General features: G+C 41.4%; 3 protein-coding genes across 4 annotated transcripts; 2 read left to right on the top strand and 1 right to left on the bottom strand.

Moving 5' to 3' along the window:
• Positions 1-222: 222 nt before the first annotated feature.
• On the bottom strand, positions 223-6,062 carry prkg1l (protein kinase cGMP-dependent 1, like). 2 transcript variants are annotated; one of them, XM_085368095.1, is made up of 19 exons: positions 5,873-6,062; positions 5,647-5,761; positions 5,273-5,439; positions 4,787-4,900; positions 3,358-3,463; positions 3,134-3,197; positions 2,877-2,954; positions 2,604-2,698; positions 2,299-2,364; positions 2,109-2,186; positions 1,930-2,026; positions 1,713-1,852; positions 1,539-1,628; positions 1,276-1,417; positions 1,030-1,193; positions 806-928; positions 545-607; positions 385-451; positions 223-306 (listed from the first exon to the last, which is right to left on the bottom strand). In XM_085368095.1, the coding sequence occupies exons 1-19, from the start codon at positions 6,060-6,062 to the stop codon at positions 223-225; spliced, it is 2,043 nt and encodes a 680-aa protein (XP_085224221.1). The 2 variants fall into 2 exon arrangements, with proteins under 2 accessions (XP_085224221.1, XP_085224220.1); XM_085368094.1 differs by having other exon boundaries at positions 5,647-5,775; positions 5,878-6,062.
• Positions 6,063-7,797: 1,735 nt separating this feature from the next.
• ubl4a (ubiquitin like 4A) lies at positions 7,798-11,790 on the top strand. The gene is made up of 4 exons (XM_085368093.1): positions 7,798-7,946; positions 9,170-9,275; positions 9,383-9,621; positions 11,189-11,790. Exons 1-4 carry the CDS (start codon positions 7,899-7,901, stop codon positions 11,294-11,296), a joined length of 501 nt encoding a protein of 166 aa, XP_085224219.1. The 5' UTR covers positions 7,798-7,898; the 3' UTR covers positions 11,297-11,790.
• A 304-nt stretch (positions 11,791-12,094) lies between these two features.
• On the top strand, positions 12,095-22,634 carry LOC146621058 (dynamin-1-like protein). Its single transcript, XM_085367208.1, has 18 exons — positions 12,095-12,131; positions 12,579-12,698; positions 14,501-14,642; positions 14,881-14,919; positions 15,116-15,162; positions 15,262-15,333; positions 15,428-15,514; positions 15,622-15,784; positions 16,100-16,220; positions 16,314-16,652; positions 18,519-18,639; positions 18,751-18,906; positions 19,017-19,106; positions 19,203-19,301; positions 19,480-19,596; positions 19,686-19,795; positions 22,120-22,279; positions 22,454-22,634. Exons 2-18 carry the CDS (start codon positions 12,597-12,599, stop codon positions 22,508-22,510), a joined length of 2,022 nt encoding a protein of 673 aa, XP_085223334.1. The 5' UTR covers positions 12,095-12,131; positions 12,579-12,596; the 3' UTR covers positions 22,511-22,634.
• Positions 22,635-25,170: the final 2,536 nt, after the last annotated feature.

Here is a 25,170-nt window from a genome sequence, read left to right as displayed (position 1 = left end):
TTTATGCAGATACACAGAAAAAACAGTCTTGGCTTAGCGCAGCAGGCAGTATGGATCACTTATCAAACAAAAGCTGCATCAAGTGTTACAGCGGAAAATATTTTTTGTCTTAAACTGTAATGAATTCGTAATGGCAGTAAGTCTGTGGGTAGTCAATTATTCATGGAGACAAAACCTGAAGTAGTGTCTGACAGGATTTTGTTTCCGGTTCACAGAAATCCCTCAGAAATCATCCCAGTCTGTGCACGGCTCCACCGAGTCCTCGGTATAAAGGCCAAATGAACCGCTTCCCAAAAAATGCTTGACCTGAAAAAGACAGAAATAAAAAAAATGACTAACATGAAAAGCTGTAAAGACCAACAGCCAGTATTGAATTTGCCTTACTTTGGGAATAACCGGGGCTGTTAATGTCCTTTCACAAAGTCCGTCCCAGTTGAATCCTTCAAACCATCTGAATAAAAACAGAACATCATAACAACATGTTTCCAAGCAGAGCCTCAATGTTTCTCTCCAGAGTACCCAAAACAAAAATCCATCATCTTACTTGTGTTTCTGAATGTCCCTGGCCCCATTTCTCTGACTGCCCAGTCTCTCTGAGGGATTGCTCCTTGAACAGACCAGCAAATAAGCTGAATTTATAATCAGTTTCTCATCTTTAGGAGGTGGTATTACAGCACACTTGCACTGTTTCTGTCTGGTTTTGTGTGTTGAGGGTGGAAAAAGTGTGAAAAAGCACTAAATAACAATAATTTAAAAAAAAATCTGTCCAAGCTTTCACACTGTGCTTAGTGGCTCATATTCACACCTGCACAGTTTCTTTATGAGACTGGAGGCACTTCTGCTGATGGTTTTTGGAAAGTCGACCTGATCGATGCCACGAATTGTTGCAGTGAGAATTTTCAGGGGGTCAGAGTGGCTGAATGGGAGCCTGGAGAGGAGAACAGGTGGCCGTCAAGATAACTTCAATCTGCAATTCGGAAAAATATGCTGGAAAAAAAGGAGGGTTGTCCAAAAATTTGAAAAGCTTACCTACCACTCAGAAGTTCAAACACAAAAACACCCAGCGACCACAAGTCTGCACACATGTTGTGGCCTTTGCTCGAGATGATTTCAGGTGCCATGTAGCCCAGCGTACCACAAAACGTCCACGTTTTCTTACCCACCTCAACCTTCTTTAGACACCTGGAGCCAACCTGCAAGAGACAGATATGAGTACATTTGCTCTCACCTCTGCTACATTTCATTTAACAAGACGTGACGTTAAGATTGTAGTACCAGCTTGGCATAACCATGCTCATCCAGAAGAACATGTTCAGGCTTGAGGTCCCTATAGATGACACCTTGACAGTGCAGAAAGGACAAGGCCTTTACAACACAAGCTGTGTAGAACCTGGTGCTCCATTCATCCAAATATCCTCTGAAACAGTTTGGAGAAGTGGCTGACATGAGGTGCAGGCCATTTAATATTTTACTGTGAGGAAACACAGTGGGACTACAAATACAGGCCTCAAATATTCCGTTTATTCTTAAGTACTTACTTGTCTTTGAGTAGATTAGATAAATCTCCACCAAGACAAGCTTCTGTCAAAACATACAGACGCTCTGCATCTTTAAAGGTGTTGTGCAGCCTGTGATCAATGAAAATAAAAATTACTTTAGATCTTTCTACTCAGCATCAACAATATTTTACTAGACCTAAGTATGGGACACACCTGACTATAAATGAACAGCAGGTCTCCATTAGGATGTGGCTTTCTCTCTGGATGTGCTCTCGTTGGCCACTGCTGACAATCAGCTTCTTCTTGAGGACCCTCATGGCAAAAGGACACTTTGTCTTGCTCTTCAGTTGCACCTTACAGAGAACAGAAGTAAATGCATTACATTATAGACACATCGCCGAGGGCGAGCTGCTTGCAGATTGACCCTCACCAGGTCTACGTGACCAAACTCTCCGACCCCCAAAGGGCAAATAATCTGGAAATCACTTAAGGTGGAAGTAGACAGGAGGGTAGGATCCGCATCTGAGCTGCTTACAAGGAAAACAGGGGTGAGCTTTTATTCTGGGTCTTCTGTATATAGAAATGAAACAGTGTTTTAACGCTCCTCACTAGACTTCAGGTTCATTGTTTTGTTGCTCCTCTTGACTGCAATCAGGTGTCAAGCCTTCAATGATGCCCTTAAAGGTGCTGTAGTACAGACAATTACGAATATTCACGTTAGATAAAGCACATTTTCAAATCAGAGAGTAATGTGACAGCTGAATCACTTACAGTTTGTGAACAAAAAATATCCACTTACTCTCTGTCTATTACCAGGCACGTAACTCCTCCAGCAGCTATCACACTCACAGTCCGAATGTCCTCTCTGAAGACAAGCAAGTATCACAAAAGTATCACAAAATAAAACACAAGACTATCAATGTATATATATATATATATATATATATATATATATATATATATATATATATATATGTGTGTGTGTGTGTGTGTGTGTGTGTGTGTGTGTGTGTGTGTGTGTGTGTGTGTGTGTGTGTGCTTTTTCATTATATGTGCAGAAATTTCTTTATAGCATCATCTGAAGGAGCTTTTTTTCCTTCTTACCCCCACAGAGCCTTTTCTCCAAACCACTGTCTCTCAGAGAGCTTAGAAAGAACTACCTGTTCTTCCTGCTCTTGCCCCTTTTCTGTCACTTTCACCTGTCAAATGTAATGAAAAAAGAGGTAATGGTGATGAGCGCAACGCACCAAAGTAAATTATCACCATCATAAAGTCATTTCCGCCACTGCTTTGACATTTCTGTCATCCAGGCTGTAAATCTTTTCCTCAGAAAGCCCCCCTTGATCTGTGCAGCAGGATGAGAGCAGAACACTTTACCTGGCCTTTGCTGATGATATAAAAGGTGTCTCCTGTGGCCCCTTGTCGAATGACGTACTCGCCATCGGCGTAATGTGTCTGTGGAAGGCAAATGAAAACCGACAGCAGTGTGACCAGTGGAAAAATATCAATAAAACAAAGAAGGGTTCATCCAGAGAGCTTTCTTTGCACTTATAGAGGCACTGCATGTAAACATTCACCTCATCTATTAGCTGGATACACTAGTGTGCTTCACAGTTAAATAACTTCAAGTGTACCTCTTCCATGAGATCCGACATTTTCATGAGGACATCTGCTGGCAGCGACTGGAGGAAGGGAATGCTGCACACAGATACAAACAAAAAGCACTGGATATCATCCGCAATAGCTCATGTAGGTGCATGAGGACAATGAGCAGATACCGTGCTCAGAGGTAAAAGCCTACACGGCCCATCAAAGCAGCTTTTTGGAGCTGCTCCATGTGCATCAGTCTGATTTTCACCTGCTAAGAAGCTCCACTGAATGGGAAAGGCGCTTGAGACCACTCTGCATGATTATGGTCTGGTAGCTCTTGCGATCCACAACCCACAGCCTGCTGTCCGTTCGTGCTGCAGATCAAAACACAGAGGAAAACGCTGTGTCAGTGACAGATGAGTGAAAGCACTATCGAGACTCACGCTGCCTGTGATGGATGTGGACGTGCAGCCAGTAAGTAGGCCAGGATTTCATTAGAAATGCTTACCGTGTATCGTAAAAACTAAAAATACTTGTTTTCCTTGCAGAGGTCAGTTGATATCAATCAAATCTAATTTCCTTCAGCCATCATCACCATCTTTCTTTCTAATAGAGCTTGAAAGAGAGTGTCGTTAATTAATAATGACCAGTATTGATTGATTCACTGAACCTTCCTGCAAACGGAAGACGACGTCCCCACCAGACAGTCTAATAAGATCGAGCATCTGATTATTGTGGTGCAGTCCTTGTCTCAGTTCCCTGTTTTTGGATACAAACCAAACTTTGTCGCTTTACCTTTGTATGGCACACGGCGTGCAGCCATTAGTTTTTAATTTAATCTCTTGTACCAGATATGATGGGAAAAAAGGTAATTTCAGGTCAGGAAGGAGATAAATGCAACAGGCCTTAAATGGATTGAAAAAAAGAGGGTACATGGAACAAGGGGGAGCAGCGAGCAGACATCAAATGAGTTTTGTTACCAGAGAGCAGACAAATGTAGAACAGTGAATTGGAAAGGCTGCCTGGTTGCAGGACAAAGAAAGGAGTTTTTTTTAAAAAGGGGAGGAATGGGATGCTTTTGGGACCAAACAAGACAAAACAGACAGATTTTTCAATTTAAACTAATCTGGCCATTTTCACAGCCTATTTATTTGTGAAACCAGGTCAGACACACGCAGCCACGGCTGAAAAGGTTTTCCCACAGGACTCTGCGATCGGATCCTCAAAGGAAATGATAGCACAGTTTCTGCTTGTAAGAGGGGGAAAAAATCACCACAAAAGCACAGATGAGAGGTTGCAACGCAGCGGTCATTAAATCGAGATCGTTTATAAGAAGATTATTTTTAAATGTTTGCAAGATGCTGAGATGCTGGATTGCAGGGAGGAGATGTGGCGGTCCAGGCAGCCTTGTTAAGCGGCAAAAACCAAGGATGCTTTAAATTCCTCACATCTGATAGAAGGCCATGCAAAGCTGTTGTAAAATCTCAGAGGGTCTTTTGATTTCGAATTCAACAGGCGTCTTTTGTCCGAGGCCACAGCCAGAAATCTTACCGCTTGTGAAATTCGCTTAAACTAGAATTATTTATATTCTCGCCGAATCAGAGATAATCACAGAGAAATTCTTCAGGTTGACAGCTCTCCTGTGACATCTGCGTGCAATTATAAAATAAAGAAGCCGATGCAAAGCTTTGATATACCTGACACAGAGTAGGTGTGGGTGCAGTTGTAAAGGAGCGCTAGCTCTCCAAACATGTCTTCTGGTTCAACTGTGAGCAGCTTCAGTCCATCTTTCATCATCTCCAGCCTCCCTTCTGCGAATAAACAAACACTGGGTGAAGGACGACGCAGAGAAGTGGGTTTTATGTCAGATAATGTACAGACTGAGAGAGATATACAGCACAAACAACAGAAAGGCAAGGCAACCGGAGATAAACAGCCTCTCCGTCTCCTCAGGCTCAAGCTGACATTTCAAGCCAAACTAGAAATGTGTTGCTCCACACGCTGTCACTTTGTTGCGTTTCTATTTGCTTCTGCTTATCAGTACAAGAATTTAAATATAAAGATATGATCAAGCTCATCATTTAATCAGTCTGTCCTTAAGCATCTGACATCTCAAGGAAGCCTTAATAAATATCCTCGTGTGTGATTAATGGCGGCCATTGTGAGAGGAAAAAAGGATTTACCTTCCAAAACGTAAGCCTGAGCCCCAGCGGTCCCCTCCTGAATAACATAGCAGCCTTGATTGATGGTGGTGGAATGCATGCAGGCGATGATGGCTCTGATTTCTCCTTCATCAAGGTGCTTCAGCAAGTCGTTTCTCAGAAATGATGCCCGAATCAGCCTCTGGGACCTGAGGACATGAGGAAACGATATCAAATTTGCAGGTGAGGATGAGTTATTAAACAGTGTCAATTGCTTGAGCGTCTGACAATGAATAAAAAAAGCATTGGTTCATCATGAGTCATGCAGTCAGCAGTCAGTGAGCCTTGAACATGCATGAATGTAATTTTTCAATCTGAGCAGGTGTAGCTCTGAAGGGAACACTGTGTCCTCTTACTCGTGGCTTTTGTCACAGCTTCTCTGTGAAACCAAGGCAAGAGTCACTGGGTCCAGAGTGAGGGGCTCACAAATCACCGTCTGCCTTCTGGGTCTCTTGTTGTCATCAGTTTGAGCTGAGGTAGAAGCAAAAAAATAAAGAATAAAAAAAGTCAGGGAAATTTAACAGAACTCTATATCAGTCCTAATAAGCCTTGCAATTATTAGAACAGCACAAAACTGCCTACATGCACTGACTGCAGAGGATCCTGGGAGGGAGACAGTGGTTCTGTAGCGGTCTAGTTCTTCCTGCAGCCGCCGGATGAGTTCATCCTTTGTGTCCAGCTCAAGCTCCAGCTCATCTATCAGCGTGTCCCTCTGGCGAAGCTCCTCAATCTTTAGTTGCAAAGCAAACTGAAGGTCCCGAAGTGTCCCCATCACCTGCAAACACTAGCAGACTTCATCTATGCTTTTTACAAAGAGCCATCCATAGAGTATATACATTCCTACAGCTCCTATGCAGTATGGATCTATCTATAACAAACTTGATCTCTGTCTGATTTTGATCTACACACCTCTTTATTATTTAGCTAATCCATTCAGGTGTAATGGCTTCTACCTGGATAAGAGCATAGATCCACCTGTTTTGGGCTTCTTGTACATTTCCACACCTATACGTGTGTTCATATGTTTATGAGCACATTAATGTTCACTGCAAATGAGTCACAGGTAAGGTATAGCTCCACATTGCAAGCATTAGCTCTAGTCTATTGTTCTGCATCTCTATACATAATTCAAGCCACATTAAGACAAAATAGAAAGAAAGTAGAAATGAAATGCTTGCACAGTAAATGTTAGTGCAAACTTCCTGCTGGGTCCCACACAAAAGTCTTAACAGGAATGAAAACATAAAAATAAGATTGGATTTTCCATGTGACTGTTAGGCGTGGCTGATGCTTTCACGATGATTTTTTCTTTTTTTAAAAAAATCTTTGCTGCTTTTACGCTGTTATGTTTCTAATTGACTGTCTGTTAGCACAGATGAGGCTGTGTCCGCAAACTGTATTAATGCTGTGCGATATTTCACACCATAAACAAACAAATGAACACAAACATCACTTACCACACGCAGCCTGTATGGCGTTATGGGGGTCTCTTTCACCGGCGTGTTTTGGCCTGGTTTGGTTGCAGACTGTTCACTCGACAGGTGCACATCCCGTCTGTAAGTGCCCAGCTGAAGGATGCTCTCCTCTCTTGCTCGCGGCTGGCCGGGGCTGGGCACAGACAGCAGGCAATCACATGACCCACACGGTGGAAACCATGCGGGGAGGGTGAGATGAGAAACGTGTGGACCGGATCCCATCTGGGTCACGGGGTCCTCAGGGTGTTCCTGAGCCTTGGGAGTAGGTGGGGATCCGGCAAAATGTGCAATGCATGTTAATGATTGTATGCCCAACCGATCATAAAGCAGGTTAAAGGCTGGCCGTGTGCACCGATCAAAGATTTATTCGTTTTCTCTCCATAGCAGATGTGCAGCCATCCTAATATAATTTTACCTTATATCATGTTTTTTATTTTCTCAGTAAAGGCTTGATATGTATTTGATGTAGGTGCATAAAGTAACAAAATAAATGTTACTCTGCAATTGGACGGCAAGTAGTTTTCCGATAACTACAGTTTCAAACTACATGTGATGATGAGTTATGGTAACAACGCTATAATGTTGCAATAATGTGAGGCATTAATAGGAAAATCAGTTATAAGTTACTGTGTTCACCACGATACTAGTAAAAACACGCTAGAGTCATGCAGCCTTAGTCCACTTTATTTAAACACAATTTCCCTGTGTGTTATTTAAACACACAAAAAGGAAAAAAATGTTTTAAAAACGTAATAAATTAGCCCTGGTGTAGCATTGTTGATAATATTACTAATAGCCGCGTTATAAGTCAAAGTTGTAAGCCTTTTTGAGTTTTCCCATCCTTTTTTTTTCTTTTTAATATTCAACTGCGGCATAATTAGGAGAAAATAAATGGATTATTGTTTGTTTTTGTTGTTATGACACTTTCCTCCGAAGGCTGGTGTAGCTGCCATGCCACACTCCGGCCAGCGCGCGGCGGTAGTGGGATGCGGGAGAAGAAAATGGGCCGTTGGCAAGCAAAGAATTGCGAGCTGATAAAGTAGCTGTACTCTGAAGCAGCACACTCCGGGAGGCTTTGTTACTTTATCTTTATTGTTGTGTAATTTTTTTGTTTTTTGAAAGCATATTCAAAAATGATCCTCACGGTGAAACCGCTTCAAGGAAAAGAGTGCAGCGTACAGGTGAGTGAAGTACCGCTGCGCTAGCTCACCGCTTCTTGCTAACTGCGATCGCAGCTAGCAGTTTAGCCGAGCCAGCATTGGCATGTCACATGCCGAGCTGCCTTTAGAAAAACGGCTACGCATGTTTTTTTGAAGTAATAAAATAGCCTGTCAGAAATACTGGGATTCAGTGCTACACACTGTAGCCTACACTAGCCGGTTGTATGGGCATTTCTCCTCAGAGTCATTGATGTTATAGTGGCTGGCGTGCTAGCCAAATCCTGGATAAGATGTTGCATACAATCTCGCCTGACAACAGCTGACTAGTAGCATTTGAAGCCGGTCTTTGTGATTTCGGGTAAAGAAAAAAAAGGGGAAGTCCTATCTTAGGAAAACACTTTTTCGTGCAGTAAGACCAATATAGCTGTCAGTTAGCTTTAGCCTCAGTCTGTCTCTCACAAAGCTAATTTTTAAAACATTATGAAGCACAAACTGGATTTTTTTTTTCTAAAATTGTTTAAAAATTCTGTGTTCAGCAGAGAAGTGGTTCCATGCACAACATCTACGCTATTACAGTGATTACAGCCATTTCGTTTAAAATGTTAGCCAGAGTGCACTTTATTTATTTATTTTTTAGAGAAAGGGGCCTCTACAAAGGTCAGTACAAAGCGGGGATGTCACTTATTTATATCCCCTTTCTGTTTTTTGCTGCTGTGTTTTTGGTCACTATCCTGTTGCATAACCCAAAGGCGTTTGAGTGTTAGGGGACAAACTAATGACCGGACATTCTACCAGAAAATCCTGAAGGATAGAGCAGAATTCATGGTTCCATCAATTACACGAAGTCTTCCAGGTCTCGAAACAGCAAAGCAGCCCCACCATCACACTACCTCCACTGTGTTTTACACCAGATGTAACACAGAACTCAAACTCTTCAAAAAGTTCAGTTCTTTTCTCGTCAGTCTAAAGAATATTTCCCAAAAAGTTTTGGGGATCATCAAGATGCTTTTTGGCAAATGTGAGATAGGCGTGTGTGTGTGTGTGTGTGTGTGTGCGTGCGTGCGTGTTGTTTTGTTTTGTTCAAAATATGCCAAAAAACAAGAAATCAAGAATGGGACAAATACTCTTTTACAGCACTGTGTGCTGTGTAATTTAAACGCTGTTCAGCTGCACAGAAAGAAAACAGCTAGCGTCATGCTCTTAAATTACACATGTACTACATGATTGGGTTGTTTATCTTCCAGGTGACTGAAGACGAAAAGGTCTCCACAGTGAAGGAGCTTGTATCTGAACGTCTCAACATACCAGCAAACCAACAACGGTTACTCTACAAAGGGAAAGCTCTAGCAGGTAGATGTGGCAACAGTGCCACATTTGATGGCAGCATTTGTTAATACTTTTCTGCATGCATCATATGTACATTTTTAATGGCAATACATTATATCACTCTCCCTCAGATGAACACAGACTGAGTGATTACTCTATTGGTCCTGAAGCTAAATTGAATCTGGTAATCCGTCCCGTGGGAGAGAGGACTGCAGCTTCAGGGACAGCAGCACCAGGCGGCGGTGGTAGCTGTAGCAGCACCAGCAGCGGAAGCAGCACACAGGGAGGAGTATGGCAGACCATCTCCACTATACTTGCTAGACACTTTAGTCCGGCAGATGCAGCAAAGGTTCATGAACAGCTTATTAAGGTATATAAATGCAGCATCATCTATTTTTTTTCGTCACACAAGTTGACAGCTGTGCATATTTAATAAATGTAAAATATTAAAGTTGAAAGGGCCAGTTATGGATGATTTATGAACATGTAGTGGTAACAATGAGATACTAATTTAATTTCTGGAAATCTATTATTAATAATTACTACAATATTTGTATAATGCTTTTATCTTTTAATGAGAACGGATTTTACTGTAGAAAGTCGGTGTACTGACAACTCTTGAGTAGGGCTGTGCGATATGACCAAAATCTCATATCCCGATATAAGACATTTATCATCCGATAACGATATAAATCACAAAAATTTTACATTTTCTGTACATTCTGAGAATCGCGGGCAGCTCGACTTGCGTAAAGTGTTTCCAGCTGGGCGTCGTGTACCTGGAGTCGAGTGTTTTTAACCGATGCATGAAACTACACATTTTTAGACATAAGTTGTAACGGCCGCTGTTTTCTTTGTGAGTATTTATTACACGGCGTGCTGCAGGGAAAAGCCTGTTCTAACGTTTGAGTCTAAGGTTTTTTTTTTTTTAGCACCTGTCAGCACTTTTTTGCTTCTCATCCTTAAGTACTCTGCATACTCTTTTACGTGATTAAGTTTATTTTGAAAAGTCTCAACAGGATCTTGAGCTTTATTGTGAAAGGTTTATGTGGAAGATAAACAAGCGGACACGCAATGGTTTTACTGTCGTTGTTGCTAACGACAACGCATAAAAACAGGCGCTTGTCTGTCCATAGTGTGGTTATATTAAATATAAGAGAAAGAGATAACTTTAAGAAATTAATATAGTGACCATCAAAACGATGAAAAAATATTGCCGTAAACAGTTTATTTTGCGACACCACGAAACAAATGATAGCGTAAAATGAAACGATAGATGTTTTTATATTGTCATCCGATATATATCCTTATATCGAACAGCCCTACTCTTGAGTTTGTTAGTTGATCAGCTCCTATCCATCCAACTGTGCTCACTAATTAGAAGCTACATTCAGCTGCTCCCTCATTCACGAGGCGTTGCCACAGCAGGTAGCTCTGCATGCCTTCCCAACGAAACCCCAAAGGGATTCATGTCTCCTCCTTTCGCTTGTTAGGCAAATATGTAAACCACTAAACTATGGAGCCACTAATTATGCTGGGCTAAATAATTAATTGAACAACTCAGACCAGTAGCAGCCAGACATGCGTGTGTGTTTGAAGGGGGGGGGGGGATGAAGCAAAATCTAGTTTGGCCTTTTGCTGCCAAATTCTGTTGTTATCCTGAAATTGTTTAATTATTTGCGTGCAAATAATTTTAACATCATTACAAAACAAACAGTCAAAATTGAAAATTAGCTTACCTCCACTTGCGTCTACACTTTTTGGACTTAACAAACTCCTTTTAAGAGCAACAAAAATGTTTCTGAAGGTCATGCTTCCAGTCCTTCATGCATTATTTCTAAGCCAGAACATGTTGTAAATAAATGCACTGAAATGTTTTTAACCTGCTACTTTTCAATATGTTTTTATTTCTTTTTTACTTTCTTTCTTTTCTCAAGGACTATGAACGTTCCCTTCGACAGCTTAGCCTCGATGACATTGAGCGCTTAGCGGGGAGGTTGCTTCATCCGGAGGGCGAGGGCATGGACACCTCATACATGGACTAAGAATGCATAGCTTGAAGCTGTTTTTTTCCAATTGTTGTTTGAGAGACGCTCAGTGCTTTGACATGCATACGGTGTTCAGAGTGTTAGACTGTGAAAAATACAATGTCATTTTTCTTACAGAGAGCCCCAGGGTGAGCATGGATAACACTGATTGTTTATCTCAGCAATAGGGCTTTCTTATCTTGGATGAGAAAACTTGGCCTCTTGAAATTGGCCCTTGTCATTGGTGGCACAGTAACCTCGACCTGATCACATAATATCTGAATACAAAGGAGTCCATTTATGAAGCTGTCTTCACATGATCTCTGGCTGCTACAAATTCCAGGGGACACTAACTTCTAATGGAGGGTATTTATTAGTAATATTTGGGTTGCGTGATGACTGGGTGTTTCCTGTTATAACCATCTGTGCAAAGTTCATACATGTTTTATTCTGTAACTTACTGATGGCCATTGTATGTAAATAACATGTTTATATATACAGATATTAAAACACAGGGGGAAAAAAAGCCTATCTTTCCGCTTTTCTTGTGTGCTTTTTAAGTGTCAGAATATATAAATGTATAAGCAGTGTGGTTTGATTTGAGGTTTCACAAGGCGGGACTTTACATATCAGCCAATCAGATGCTAGGAAACCTCGTGACTCAAATTTTTGACCAATTGGATTGACTGAGTAATACGGTTCCGCCTATGTGATCAACTGACGGTCTGTATCTTTATGCTGCTAATTTTGGATGACATTTCGGGTAGAATGAAGGGTTAACGCGTTGTTTTAATACAAACTATGAAGAACAGGAAACTTGGATAGGAAGGAATATATCTTGAACATTGGTGAGGTCAGCATCGGGTACCGTTTCTTTAGCAGCTAAGCGAGTGTAAGCAGTTAGCTAGCTTATCCATTTCACTTCCTTCCTTTACCCAATAGATTTAGCAAGCTATAGTTGGCACATAACATCGAGTGTCTCGGTTTGTGCTGTCACCACCATTTGTTGCACTGTTAGTCAGACCTGGTTTCATCCCAGTAGTTGACAACTCGTAACCAGTGTTTATCTTAAAATGCCACTTCAAACTGGTGCTTAACCTGGGAGGATTGAGCGTGGTGTTACACCCCTCTCATCAGGACCACTTCTCCCTCTGACGAAGCTATACTGCTTTTGTTTTTTTTAACAATTTTGAAGTTTGTTTTATCTTTGCTCTGTGTGTGTGTGTGTGTGTGTGTGTGTGTGTGTGTGTTTGTGTTTTTAATTTATTCATTTTAAAAAAAAAAAACAACCCCAATGTAGCAACCGTCTGTTGGAAGGATGGAAACTCTCATTCCCACCATCAACCGGTTGCAGGAGGTCTTTCTAACACTGGGGGCGGAGATCATACAGTTACCTCAGATAGTCGTGGTTGGATCTCAGGTAGGCTAGGACGCATCTAAAGTACTGTGCAAAAGTCTGAGCTACCCATGATTTCGTTATATTTTGTTTCCAAGCAGCCAGGCTGTCTTCTAATTAAAGTAGTCTTGAACAATAGTTCTTCAGGTTTTCTGAAGGTCTATCAAAGTTCTTCTTTGGAGACTGCCTACTTTTTTCACTCCTTTTCAGTCAAGTCCTTGTACCTGAGCATTTTTTACAGAAATGTTTTGTTCATTAAGTTAATTTGTTTATTCCCTAACTCAAAGCCTGAGCAATATAGCAGACAACTAACTTACAGAACATGCTTTGAGTTGTATCTTTGGGCATCTTGTTAGTGAAAATATTTTATTCCCATTTCTTTATCTGTGAAAAAGATCCCAAAAGAGCTGAAAACTTTGTATACATAAAAAAAATATCTACAGCAGATGAACTGCATCTGAAAGTCATGTCCTTAAGAAATAGGAAAAAAAATCCATCAAAGACCTGACACAGAACCTGAGAGATGCATCTGGTCCTTCAGTTGACTATTCACTAAAGTCTCATCAGGGTTGTCAGTGGAAGAGTGGCTGTCAGGTAACCATTCCTAAGGAAAGGAAACCAGGAGAAAACACTGAGGTATCCCAGATTACAAACTGGACTGAAAATCAATGGCAGCAGGTTTTATCGTGTGATGAATCCGTATTTGAAATGTTTGGTTCAAATCATCTACAGAGATGTCAGGAGGGAGGCACTACAGTGAGTGTCTACTGTAAAACCGTGGAAGTTCTATCATGGTTTAGAACTGCATTTTCAGCCAGTGGTCTTATCAAAATTGATTAAATTATGAACACAGAAAAATGCAGTCAGATTTTGATCCTCATCTGGCCAACAGCCTGTATCCACAGGCTGTGAGGCTCCTGAACTCTCTGCCCCCCTCTCACGGACAATAACCATATCCAACTTCTTAATAGCAATGAACTGGTCTGCATTGGTGCATCATATCTTTATTCTCTTCCCCCTCCTGCCCCCCCCTCTTTCTTAAATAGATAACTATCATATCTGATATCATATCTCACAGTACAATAATATTGAATGGGTTGCATTGTTGTATTTTGTCATGTTTCTCAGGTCTTTGTCTGAATTTCTACGAACATTATTGCTAAGGATTGTCTTATTGCATTGGAGTCACACTGGGTTAAATATGTACACTTGGGTTTTAAGGGGTATTTATTATTTTCTTCTTTTTTTTGGGTTGTATGGAAGCCCCAAACGCAATTTCATTGTTCTTGACAATGACAATAAATAAATAAATACTAATACTATGTAGTGCCATCTGAAAAGCATCTGATTTGCGGTGGCTTCATTTTTCAGGATGATAATGATCCCAGATACACTGCCAATGCAATAAAAGTTTACCTGGATATACAACACACACACAATGGAACACTATCAGGTATGGAGAGGCCAACCCTCAACATAATTGAAGCAGTGTGGTATCATCTTGACAAAACAAAAGGCAGACAACATCCGAAGAAGAGGTTTGAATGTCCTTCATGAAGCCTGGAGAACTAATTCTGAAGGCTGCTTAAAGAATTGACAAAAAAGTTTGCCCAAGAGAGCTTGAAGTAAAAAGCTCAATGGTGATGCAGTTTTCTCAAATTTTTATCTATAACATTCCATCATCTGTCATGTATGCTGTAGCTGAAGCTGTAAACTGGGTTCATGTTATTTTTTTTATTATATTCACAATGGCGTATCCACACTACATGAAAACTTTGCAGATGACTGTATCAGGGTTAAACTGGTCTTATCATGTGTCATAACAGAGCAGTGGAAAGAGCTCTGTGTTGGAGAGCCTGGTTGGACGGGATTTCTTGCCTCGAGGATCAGGAATAGTCACAAGACGACCCCTGGTGTTGCAGCTTGTTAATGTCCCCCCATTGCAGGAGAGGCTGAAGATCGAGAACGGTAAACAAACACAAATCTGTCACTGTTATATTCCTTTAAAAAAAACAAAGTCAAGTTTAGGAAGTTAGGGTATGCAGAAGAATGAGGAGAATAGAGTAACAGAAGGTTGTTATTAAAGTGTATACTGCATGCAGTAGTTAACGTGCACCTTTTCTCACTGTTTTTAACTGCTATTCCTTTTATGGTCTTGCTTTGCTAACACTCTCTTTCTTCCTCTTCTCCTTCACTGGCTTTTCAGGAAATGGGATTAAGCAAAATGCCCAAAACAGCTACCCAGGTCTCTCTACACTTGATCTGCATGCACTTGTCTTTGTTTAACTTCTTCATTTCTTTTCTGACATTTTCTTCAGCCTGATCTTTCTGCGTCTAGTATGAACACAAGTGGCTTTGTCTTATATTCAAATTAGCATAATGTCTCTTCAAAGTCTTAGTTTTATCTGTGTTAAAATTCACACTTACTCCTATTTGTTCAGGTCTCAAAGCTGAAGAATGGGGTACATTTCTGCACTGCAAGAATCAGGTTTGTTTATCTTAGGCATTCAAATAATATGTACACTGCTTTGGTTCTGTATTGTGTGCTAGGATTATGTGATGTGTAATTTTCTCACTCTTTTAATAGATCTTCACAGATTTTCAGGAAATTCGTCGGGAAATTGAAGCAGAGACTGAACGAGGTTCAGGCGACAATAAAGTGAGAAGAACACTTTGATGTGCGCTCAGTAATGCTGCAGGTTCAGCTGTTTCCACTGGATTCATTATTTTCTTTCTCTGTTTTTCATATCCAGGGGATCAGTCCTGAGCCCATATATCTGAAGATTTTCTCTCCAAAAGTTCTTAATCTCACTCTGGTTGATTTACCTGGAATTACTAAGGTAGATTCAGCCTCTTGACGGGGATGCTGACTGGATATGATTTATGCAAACACAGTGACGTTAGATAATCATTAATAATGATCGAATGTGTGCTGTGGTTGTCTTAGGTTCCTGTTGGGGACCAGCCAAAGGACATCGAGGCTCAAGTGCAAGAGATGATCTTGTCCTTTATCTCCAATCCAAACTGCCTTATCCTCGCAGTGTCCCCTGCCAACTCTGACTTGGCCACATCTGATGCACTAAAATTGGCTCGTGAGGTTGATACAGATGGTAAGACATTATTTATACAGGGTTTTTTTTTTCCTCAGAATTTATCTTAATTTTCTCTCTCTCTCTCTGTGTTTACTGCATGACGTGCTTCATTTTTAAATTGTTACATAACATGCTTTCATTTTTAAATTATCAAATGCGTCGAAAGAAGTAATTTCATGCTACTGATATAGCCTGTCTTTACAGTTTAAAAACCTTGCTGACAGGAAAATGAATGTTCATGTGCTCCCTTTGGCTGTGGTGATAAAGAGAATGATTAAATGGGGGAACCGTTCACCCTGAATGATCTGTGAATGTTGTGTTGGTGTCTGTCAGGCCGTCGAACACTGCTGGTGGTCAGTAAGCTGGACCTGATGGATGCAGGAACCGATGCGCTGGAGGTCCTTCTGGGTCGAGTCATTCCAGTCAGGCTTGGGATTATCGGGGTGGTTAACAGGTTTGGAAGAAACAAACTTGCTTGTTGATCTATAATTAAAAGTATTAATATTCTGATTATCTTACTGAACTCGCTGTTTTCTTCTTGTTGTAGGAGCCAGCATGACATAAATACTCAGAAAAGCCTGGAGGACTCAATGAAGGATGAGCAGGCTTTCTTGCAGCGCCACTATCCCTCGCTAGTGTCTCGTGCTGGCTCTCGCTATCTGGCCAAAACTCTCAGCAGGCTGCTCATGCACCACATCCGGGACTGCTTGCCAGACCTCAAAACCCGAGTGACTGTGCTGAGTGCCCAGTACCAGGCAAGACTCAACAGCTACGGACAGCCCGTAGAGGATCACAGTGCCACCCTGCTACAGATAGTCACCAAGTTTGCCAGCGATTATTGCAACACCATAGAGGGAACAGCCAGGCACATACAAACCTCAGAGCTGTGAGTCTGACCACACTCTAGTGGCACCTGGTGGAGCTTTTGTTTTCTGAAATGCCTTAACTCTTCTGCTCAACACAGCAGTTGTTGCACAAATCTGCATTTTAACTTACTTTGATGAGCGTCCCAAAAGGTTGATTCTGTTCATCTGGACGTTTTCAGTGAGAGAAACGTTTCGTCGCTCACTGAAGTGACTTCTTCAGTCTCAGCTGATTGCTGCAGGTTTCCCCAACCTTTTAAACAGGACATTTGCATAATGACTGAAGCTAGCCCACTAACGAACAATGGTCTATGAGGTCAGTTTCTTGATCATTAATATGAAATTGTTATGAACATTGATCAACAGCCACTGATCAAAGACCATTGGTCAATGACAGCTGATCAATGGCCTTGAGTACTATTCACAGAGAGGTGGGGAATGGCTTCAATCACAGCACTGTAAGCTGGTGAAACGTGAAAAATATACCATTACGCCCCCTCCTCAGCCTTCTTGATATGATGTTCTTCTGCTTCCCTGGCCACTGTATCTGTGGCGATGCTGTTCGCTCTTTGTCGTAGCGTCCTTATGACACACAGTTTGTGCTCCAGTGGGTGATGAGGGTCAAACCTTAAATACTTTACGTTACCCATCAACTTTTAAATGTTCCCCCTTAATAATGGAAATCTCAAAGTCTAAGAAGGCGGTCTTTCTTCATAACCTCCATGGTGATCTTGATGTGTTTCTCCACCGAGTTATTGTGATCAGTGAATTGTGGTACGTCCTGAGATTTGATTTTCAACCAGGTGTCATCCACATACCTGTACCAACGACTTGGGGGTGTTCCAGGGTAGGATAACAGAGCCCCGTTTTCCACTTCTTCCATGTACAAGTTGCCCACAGTGGGTGAAACTGGGGAACCTACGGCACACCCATGTTTCTGCTTGTAGTACTGACACTTGTATTTGAAATAGGTGGAATGAAGACACAGTTCCACAAACAAACACACTTGGTCGGTGCTGAGAGTGGTCCTGCTGCTGAGGTTGGGGTCATCCTGTAATCTCTTATGAACTACCTTCACTGCTTCAGTGACTGGAACACAAGTGAAGAGAAACGTAACATCATATGAGACCATTGTTTCATCTGCCTCCATTATGACATCTCTAAGCTTCTCAACAAAATTCAAAGTGTTCTGGATATAGCGTTTAGAGCTGCCTATCAACGGGTTGAGGATCAAAGCCAGAAACTTTGAGATGTTATACGTGACTGAGCAGACAATTGGTCTTAAAGGTACACCCTGTTTTTGTATCTTAGGTAAACCATACAGACTTGGTGTAGTTTCCCCTGGGTGTAGCCTGTGGTATGAGGTCTGGTCAGCAGCATTGTCTTAATCTAAGTGCTTCAGACAATCTATCACCCTCTTCCTGTAACCACTACCTGGGTCTTGTTGTAGGGGTTCATAAGTATTTTTGTCAGTGAGCAGTGACAAAATTTTTCACGACAGTCCTTCTGGTTAAGTGAAACCGTGCACCTACCCTTGTCGACAGAAGGGTCGACAAGGGTAGGTGCACTACCCAGATGAACAGAATCCACTTTTTGGGATTTGCAAACCTGGATGATTGAGACTGCATCGAGACATTTGACGAGCGTCATGAGAGTAATGTCCTCGTGCTAATGTAGGTGTAAACTAAAGTGGTATCAGCATCTTCCGTTGGCACATTCCACTCTGCAGCTTTTACCATTTGATGATTAATTCATTAAAATACATGGGGAGCAAATATTGACCCTTTTTGGTTGACTGCATTTAAGCTTGGCACAGCTAGCATTGCTGACACGCAGGACTGAGACACAGCACTGATATCACAACTTTCACCTTTCTCTTCTTTCTGCAGCTGTGGAGGTGCTCGGATCTGTTACATATTCCACGAGACCTTTGGCCGGACCTTGCAGTCTATCGACCCCCTGGCGGGCCTGACTGATCTCGATATCCTCACTGCTATCCGTAATGCTACTGTAAGCTTCTTCTCGCTTCTGTTTGTGTAGCTCTACTAAATCCTAATTCTAGTCAAGTCTGGAGCTGGTGTGTATTTGTGTTTGTATGTATGTATGATATTTGCCCTGCAGGGCCCACGGCCAGCACTTTTTGTGCCCGAGGTGTCCTTTGAGCTGCTGGTGAAGCGGCAAATTAAGCGTCTAGAGGAGCCCAGTCTGCGCTGCGTGGAGCTGGTTCATGAAGAGCTGCAGCGGATCATCCAGCACTGTTCCTCCTTCAGTACACAGGTGGGACCACAGATCATATTGCACTTTACACATGGTTGAATAAAGAAAATAGTGCCGCAGTAATTATTACAGAACCGTGTTAAAAAACAGCGTGTCTTTGCATTTTTAAGGAGCTTCTTCGATTTCCCAAGCTGCACGATTCCATTGTGGAAGTAGTGACTGGATTATTGCGGAAACGCTTGCCGATTACTAATGAAATGGTAATCCACAGCTTAAGCAAGATCATCATTTTTATATTAATTATATTAGTCATCCCACTGGATGCTTTTTTTTTTGCTTTTTTTTTTTACTTTCAGGTCCATCATTTAGTAGCAATAGAGCTTGCCTACATCAACACAAAGCATCCAGACTTCACGGATGCGGCGCAGGTCTCCGCATCTGTCAACAGTCAGCAGGTAGTAGTTTGTTTCTCACTGCAGGGACTTTTTTTCTGCTTGGCTAAACAGCAGACACTGTGCTCTTTAAAAGCTGAAGTGTAATTCATAATTAAATATTAAAACCACTTTCAGAGTTTTTAGTGGAATCCCAGCCTAAAAAAACCCGTCTTTTACCCTCTGAGTTGCTTGTTTTCAGGCAGAGGCTCTTGACGGAGGGAAGCGCTGGAAGAACGAGAAGGTCACGGAAGAAAAGGCTGCAGCTGCAGGCTTTGGGAGCCCCAGCAAAGGCCAGGCCATTAATCTCCTTGACACAGTGAGTAGCGGGATTAGCAGTATGACAAAGCACTGAAGTCATTGCAGATGGTCAGTATTAATATTTTGCTTGGCCCTTCTCTCTGTCAGGCTGTGCCAGTGTCCCGAAAGCTGAGCTCGAGGGAGCAGAGGGACTGTGAGGTCATCCAGCGTCTCATCAAGAGCTACTTCCTCATTGTCCGCAAGAGCATCCAAGACAGGTTTGACTGGCACAAATCCAGAGCACCTCAGGGGACCCTACTTCCCCTTTACATCACGTTCAAAGCTCAGTTGTTGCTATTGATTAGTTCAAATTTGGCACAAACATTCAGTTAGAATAAAGTTGGTCAAAAGTGACATGACCTTACTGAACTCGCAATAATTCATGTGGTAATTATGTTGTCTCTTATAGGACAAAATGATTAATTGAGATCAAAGTTCAGCTTTGCTGTGACAGCATTCTGTAAAACCACTTCTCTGGTTATTATTCAGGAGCTTAAAGGCTTTTATACACTGGACATGTATTTGTTCAAATGTTTTGAGCGTTAAAAATATTTTTTGGGCCGGCAGCATAACTTCGCTTACCAATCAGACCACTGCATTTTCCAGCAAGTGCGCTGTAGGTCCGTGAGTCGTTTGGTACCGGGCCGCGAGAGTTGAGGCTCGGGTGTAAAATTTATGGTTTTTATCGTTAACTCGGTTTCCCTGGGTCTTATGTTACTCTCAGTGTTGTTGGCGCATTTCAGAAGGACGCTGCTAATAAATTTACACAACTACACAGTGGATTCGTGTTTATTATTATATTTGCAAAATACCACAGTTTTTGTCTTGGTCATTTTATTTTGTTGTATTTATCTGCAACACCTTAAAGGCTGGTCCGTGAAGATATTGTCTGAAATTAAATTGGTCTGTGGCGCAAAAATTGTTGGGGACCGCTGTGTTAGACGACAGGTTTGGATCCAAAAACTTTGGGAAATTCTTTGTGTTTTCCGAAAGCGCTCCGTGTGGCCTTAACTCTTAGATAAAAGAGTAGATCATATATCTTGGCCATTTCTGAATTGATGATACTGATCAGTGGTTAACCAAATATCATTAGAGACTTTTACATCAGTAACACAAAAATCTGAAGGCTGTCTGTCTATCTGACCCATTAAAACACTGAGCCTGAACTTTAAATAGTTAACACGCAGCCATGTCACTGTCCATTTCATACCATCAAACATGACATTGCTAAATCCTCCCTCAAGGTCTGAGAGTACTACTGTGACCACTGTGGTTCCCGCGGAGCTGTATTTTGGTGCAGAAGGAGCTCATGCTGATGGATTTTTGCCTGATGATGCTTAATGCGAGTGCTTGTACGATCTGTGTTCAGAGAGCAGTTTCTGATTTATTCCTTAGGGGAAATGTTCCCTGACTGAAAGTCTGGGTGAAGTGTTCGCTCGTATATAAAATGTTGTCTGCTCCGGTTATATTAAAGTAATGATGCAGTTTAAGTCCATTTACTTGCATTTGCCTGCATGGACTGGTTTTATCTATGGACAGGGGTGGGCTTGGCTCCAACAGGCAGCTTAGCCACTCAGTCAAAAGTTCAGAAAAGTGTGTTCAGGCTTCCTGAACGACAGGCGTACAAGTCTAAATGTCAGCTCAGGTGTAACATTTGTAGCTGTGTTTGTTCAGGTGAGACGTATCGTGATGCTCTTCTTCTCCCAACACTTTTAATGTTAGATCAGTGCTGATATGTATTGGTCAGATGAAAATGTTGTTTTTTAATGAAATCCATCAGATTTTTCCCTCATTTGCATCTTTTCTGCCTGGCCGCAGGGCACCGAGAGCAAGCGTGCCACTGCGTGCGTGTATTAACTTCACAATTAGATGTGCCTGATGGTGCTGTCAGTGTGGCTCAGGGTTAGCAGCTGTTAACCTTTTATCTTATCAGTTGTTACTTAGATAAAAGAGCTGCATTGAAAGAGCAGTCTAACTACATGAACAAAGGCTTCTTATATAATGAGAGCTTTTATTTTTCCTCTAAAAAAGATGCAGGGGTTATATTTACATGTAAACTAGAGGGTGACACATTTAGTGAGGATATTAGATTTAGTCTCTGTGGATATTAACTCATGCACTGTTTTCCCTACTTTTACTTCAATTACTGTAAGGGGATTAAATATATCAGCATTAGCAATAAGAGTTTTTGTTCTGGGTGTTTTTTTTTGTTTATTTTGTATGTGTCTGTCTTAACTGTGGTGCTCTGTTAGAGAATAAGTGTGCAGATGTTGATTCCTGCAGTGATGTCTGTTCTCATACAGCTGCTACATACATACAAATCAGTGTTTCTTAATATTAGTTTAGTGAAGTTGTTTCTTTTTTTAAATATGAGATTAAGCACAAAATAAATCAGCAGTAATGATCTGAACAGGGACTCAGCTCTAACTCTGGAGTCCCTCGCCCTAGTTTCTAGTCAGACTACAGCTTTCTTGGTTGGTGGAAGCATGCAAATTCAGAATAGTAGCCCTAGTGTAAATATCATCGATCTGTGTGTCTACAGTGTGCCCAAGACAGTGATGCATTTCCTGGTGAACTACGTGAAAGAACATCTGCAGAGTGAGCTGGTGGGTCAGCTTTACAAACAGCCACTGCTCCAGGAGCTGCTCATTGAGTCACAGGACACAGCACAGCAGCGGACTGAGGTTGCTCAAATGCTTGAGGTAAAATTGGATGATGCAATTTGTTCTCTGAATGGGTTCTGAACATCGTGGAACAGCTAGTTGTTTTTCTTTTTCTTTTTTTTCTTTTCTCTGCGGTCTTAATGCCAGCAATTTAACCAGCCTTTCTTTCTTTCTTTCTGTCTTTCTTTCTTTTTTTCTTTCTTTCTTTCTCAGGCGCTTAAAAAAGCCAATAACATCATCTCTGAGATCCGGGAGACTCATCTTTGGTAGCCAGAGGAATGCAACAACTTCTTTTGTGTCAAAGGAGAGCTCTGAGAGTTTGAGAGTGTATGTGAGTTTTCGGCAGTCTGTGTTAATGTGTGGCAGTACCACTGTTTTCTCACGGACCAGTGACCATAGCACATTCAGATCTACTTTTTTTCCTCTCTGGCGGTTGCACTGAACAGCATACCGGAGCTGTTGCTTTTCACTGTGAATGCTGAGAGAGAGAGAGATCAATCACACTCAGGCTGAAAGTGTTATTTAACAGGTAGAATGTGACAAGCATAGCCGCGAACAAAAATTTCCTGCAATACTTTGTGTGAAAACCTTTGATGGGTCATAAGTTTGTTTTCTTTTTTTGTAATGTATGTTGTGTATGGAGTATTTATTTTCTCTGTGTTTATTTTTTTTTTATAAATTTGAAATGTGTTCACACTGCACAGCTCCATGCTTTCCAGGCACGGGCTTCCTCTGAGCCCACTTTAGCAGGTGCTAAAACTATGTTAGATTAGATTTCCTGACTTTAATCTCCTTTGTTGGAGTGCTCAGCAGATATAGAAATAAAGTGAAAATCAAATCAATGCAGACTGCAATGCAACACTAAAGACAGGCTGCAGTCATTTAAAGAAATCACAGGATGACTGCGGATTGTTTTTCCAGCTCCGATGCTAATCAATATCAGGTTTATTTTCCAGTCTCGTTTGCATATGAGCCTATTTTTACTGCCTGCTGTAAACATTCCAGTTTTAGGTGAGCAAACCAAACATGCCCAACATATCCTTCCCTCTGTTTGTGTACGATTTTAGAAGACTGCCACATTGAGCTGGACAGCTTAAGTATAAAGTGTGTATGCACCATAGTGTTAGTCAATTCTTACACTTGAAGTGTGTTTTTATTTTTATTTTATTAACCATTAAAAGAGTATGCTTATTATATTTCAGATCCACATGATAGCACTGAAATTTCCTGTAGCTTCGTTTCCTTCCCCACAAAACCAATTATCCACTTGTTTCCACTGTTAATGCTACAGAGATATAAGCTTGTTCGTATTACTGACCCTTTCCTGCCGCTCAGATAAACTGCCTCCAGGAAAGCGAGACAATTAGAAATGTAGATGAATCCTGCCTGCAGTTGTTTTTTTGTTACATTCCCAACCAGAAACCTCAGTCTTAATTTAACCTGACTCATTTGCCCCTGTGCCAGTCACTGTTTCATTATGTAATATTCATTAATATGTAAAATAATGCATCTCTTCCCGGCTTTCCTCCCCCATTCTCAGGCTCAGATAATAGCCAAAACTAATGTTATCCTAAGAATTAGACTTTTTCAGGAAGACCTGCTTTAAACAGAAAGTTCGCCCCTGATCAAATATACATGTTCTCCTCCTCGGCCTGCAGTGCTGTTTATCTACTGGATTGTTTTGGTATGAAAGAAGACGGCTCCTACATGACACAGGGCAACCAGAGGTAACTCGAGTCAGAGTTTTCAGGGTCCCCGAAGGTGCCTCTCTTCTTTACCTGGCTAAATTGCTACGGTAACTGATGCTGAACACATGACCCGGTCAGGAGCATGATCTGATCAGTTTCCTTTTAGGATCAGGTGGAAGCACAGTGTTTACACTATTTTATTTTCAGTTTGCTTTCAGTGAAAAAAGTTGTTCCTTGCTGAAGGAATATGTTTTGTATATGCAACTTTTTGAAGCCATACTTTACTAACGCACTGAAGCCCAGCTATAAAGCTGCAGCAGCACAAAGTGTATGTGGCATTGTGACAGGAATTTGCATACATTCGGTTGGTGATGCAGAACGTCTGTGGTCCTAATCTGCTGCTAAGTCTCTTTACACTGCTGGAAATACAGCTAATAGAGTACAAATTAGAAAATGAATTGGTTACATTTGTAGACTATATAATTAATAATTTCACTTTAAGCTGGCGACAAGTGATATCCACAGCTCTTTTATGTACACACCTGTGATGTTTAAGCATATCAGGTTTAAAGTTTATGAGCTCTAACATACAGCTGTCACATTAGAAATAAACAGCAGCACCGAGACCCACCAAATGATAAAATAAGTATATTGGAAGGTACTTCAGGCTGCTCCCTTATTTCCCGAGAGGTCGTCAGAGTGGATGAAACTGTGTGTTTGATTTGGCACCGGATGCCTTTCCTGACATGACCCTCACATTTTATCCAGGCTTGTGACCCTCGCAGGCTGGGTTCCCAGAATTGAACCGAGGATCTATAGGCGAGTGTGTTTACCACTCAGTGTGATTTTGATGATAATGAGTTCATATGATATATATATATCGTCATTACTTTCTCCTCTTATTTGCAACATCGTTACCATTATATTTTACTGCTGTATCTGTCTGTCTGTGTTAGGCATGTGACAGACTAGCTAGGGTGTACTCTCCCTCTCATTATATCACAGCTGAGATTGGCTCCAGTGCCCCTGCAAACCTGAACTGGATAAGTAGAAGAAGATGGATGGATGGATATATGTACTAGCACCACGTCAGATAATGTCACTGTCTGGAATATGAGGTGCTGAGTTTATGTATTTTAAGGAAAAAGAGTCAAATGATGCAGTCACTAACTGACGCTGTGATACCCGTTATCACCAGCTGTTTTTAGGGTTTCTTTTTGTTTGCTTTTTAACCAGTTAATG

This window comes from Diplotaxodon limnothrissa, linkage group LG12, assembly GCF_057381915.1.
Source record: "Diplotaxodon limnothrissa isolate DT_005_m linkage group LG12, D_limnothrissa_male_GT1.1, whole genome shotgun sequence".
In the NCBI taxonomy this organism is placed as follows: domain Eukaryota; kingdom Metazoa; phylum Chordata; class Actinopteri; order Cichliformes; family Cichlidae; genus Diplotaxodon; species Diplotaxodon limnothrissa.
Note: the sequence above shows the minus strand (reverse complement) of the source record. Positions and strands in the feature narration are given on the sequence as shown.

What these genes read in the sequence shown, in the direction of transcription:
- prkg1l (XM_085368094.1), bottom strand. Translation starts at nt 6,062, where the DNA reads ATGGGGACACTTCGGGACCTTCAGTTTGCTTTGCAACTAAAGATTGAG. An exon ending in CCACACCTACTCTGTGTCAG is followed by an intron (nt 3,464 to 4,786) that starts GTATATCAAAGC and finishes TTTGATCTGCAG; the next exon opens with CACGAACGGACAGCAGGCTG. An exon ending in AGCATGGTTATGCCAAGCTG is followed by an intron (nt 1,194 to 1,275) that starts GTACTACAATCT and finishes TGTCTCTTGCAG; the next exon opens with GTTGGCTCCAGGTGTCTAAA.
- ubl4a (XM_085368093.1), top strand. Translation starts at nt 7,899, where the DNA reads ATGATCCTCACGGTGAAACCGCTTCAAGGAAAAGAGTGCAGCGTACAG. An exon ending in GAAAAGAGTGCAGCGTACAG is followed by an intron (nt 7,947 to 9,169) that starts GTGAGTGAAGTA and finishes TTTATCTTCCAG; the next exon opens with GTGACTGAAGACGAAAAGGT. An exon ending in CAAAGGGAAAGCTCTAGCAG is followed by an intron (nt 9,276 to 9,382) that starts GTAGATGTGGCA and finishes ACTCTCCCTCAG; the next exon opens with ATGAACACAGACTGAGTGAT.
- LOC146621058 (XM_085367208.1), top strand. Translation starts at nt 12,597, where the DNA reads ATGGAAACTCTCATTCCCACCATCAACCGGTTGCAGGAGGTCTTTCTA. An exon ending in TAGTCGTGGTTGGATCTCAG is followed by an intron (nt 12,699 to 14,500) that starts GTAGGCTAGGAC and finishes GTGTCATAACAG; the next exon opens with AGCAGTGGAAAGAGCTCTGT. An exon ending in ATTATCGGGGTGGTTAACAG is followed by an intron (nt 16,221 to 16,313) that starts GTTTGGAAGAAA and finishes TTCTTGTTGTAG; the next exon opens with GAGCCAGCATGACATAAATA.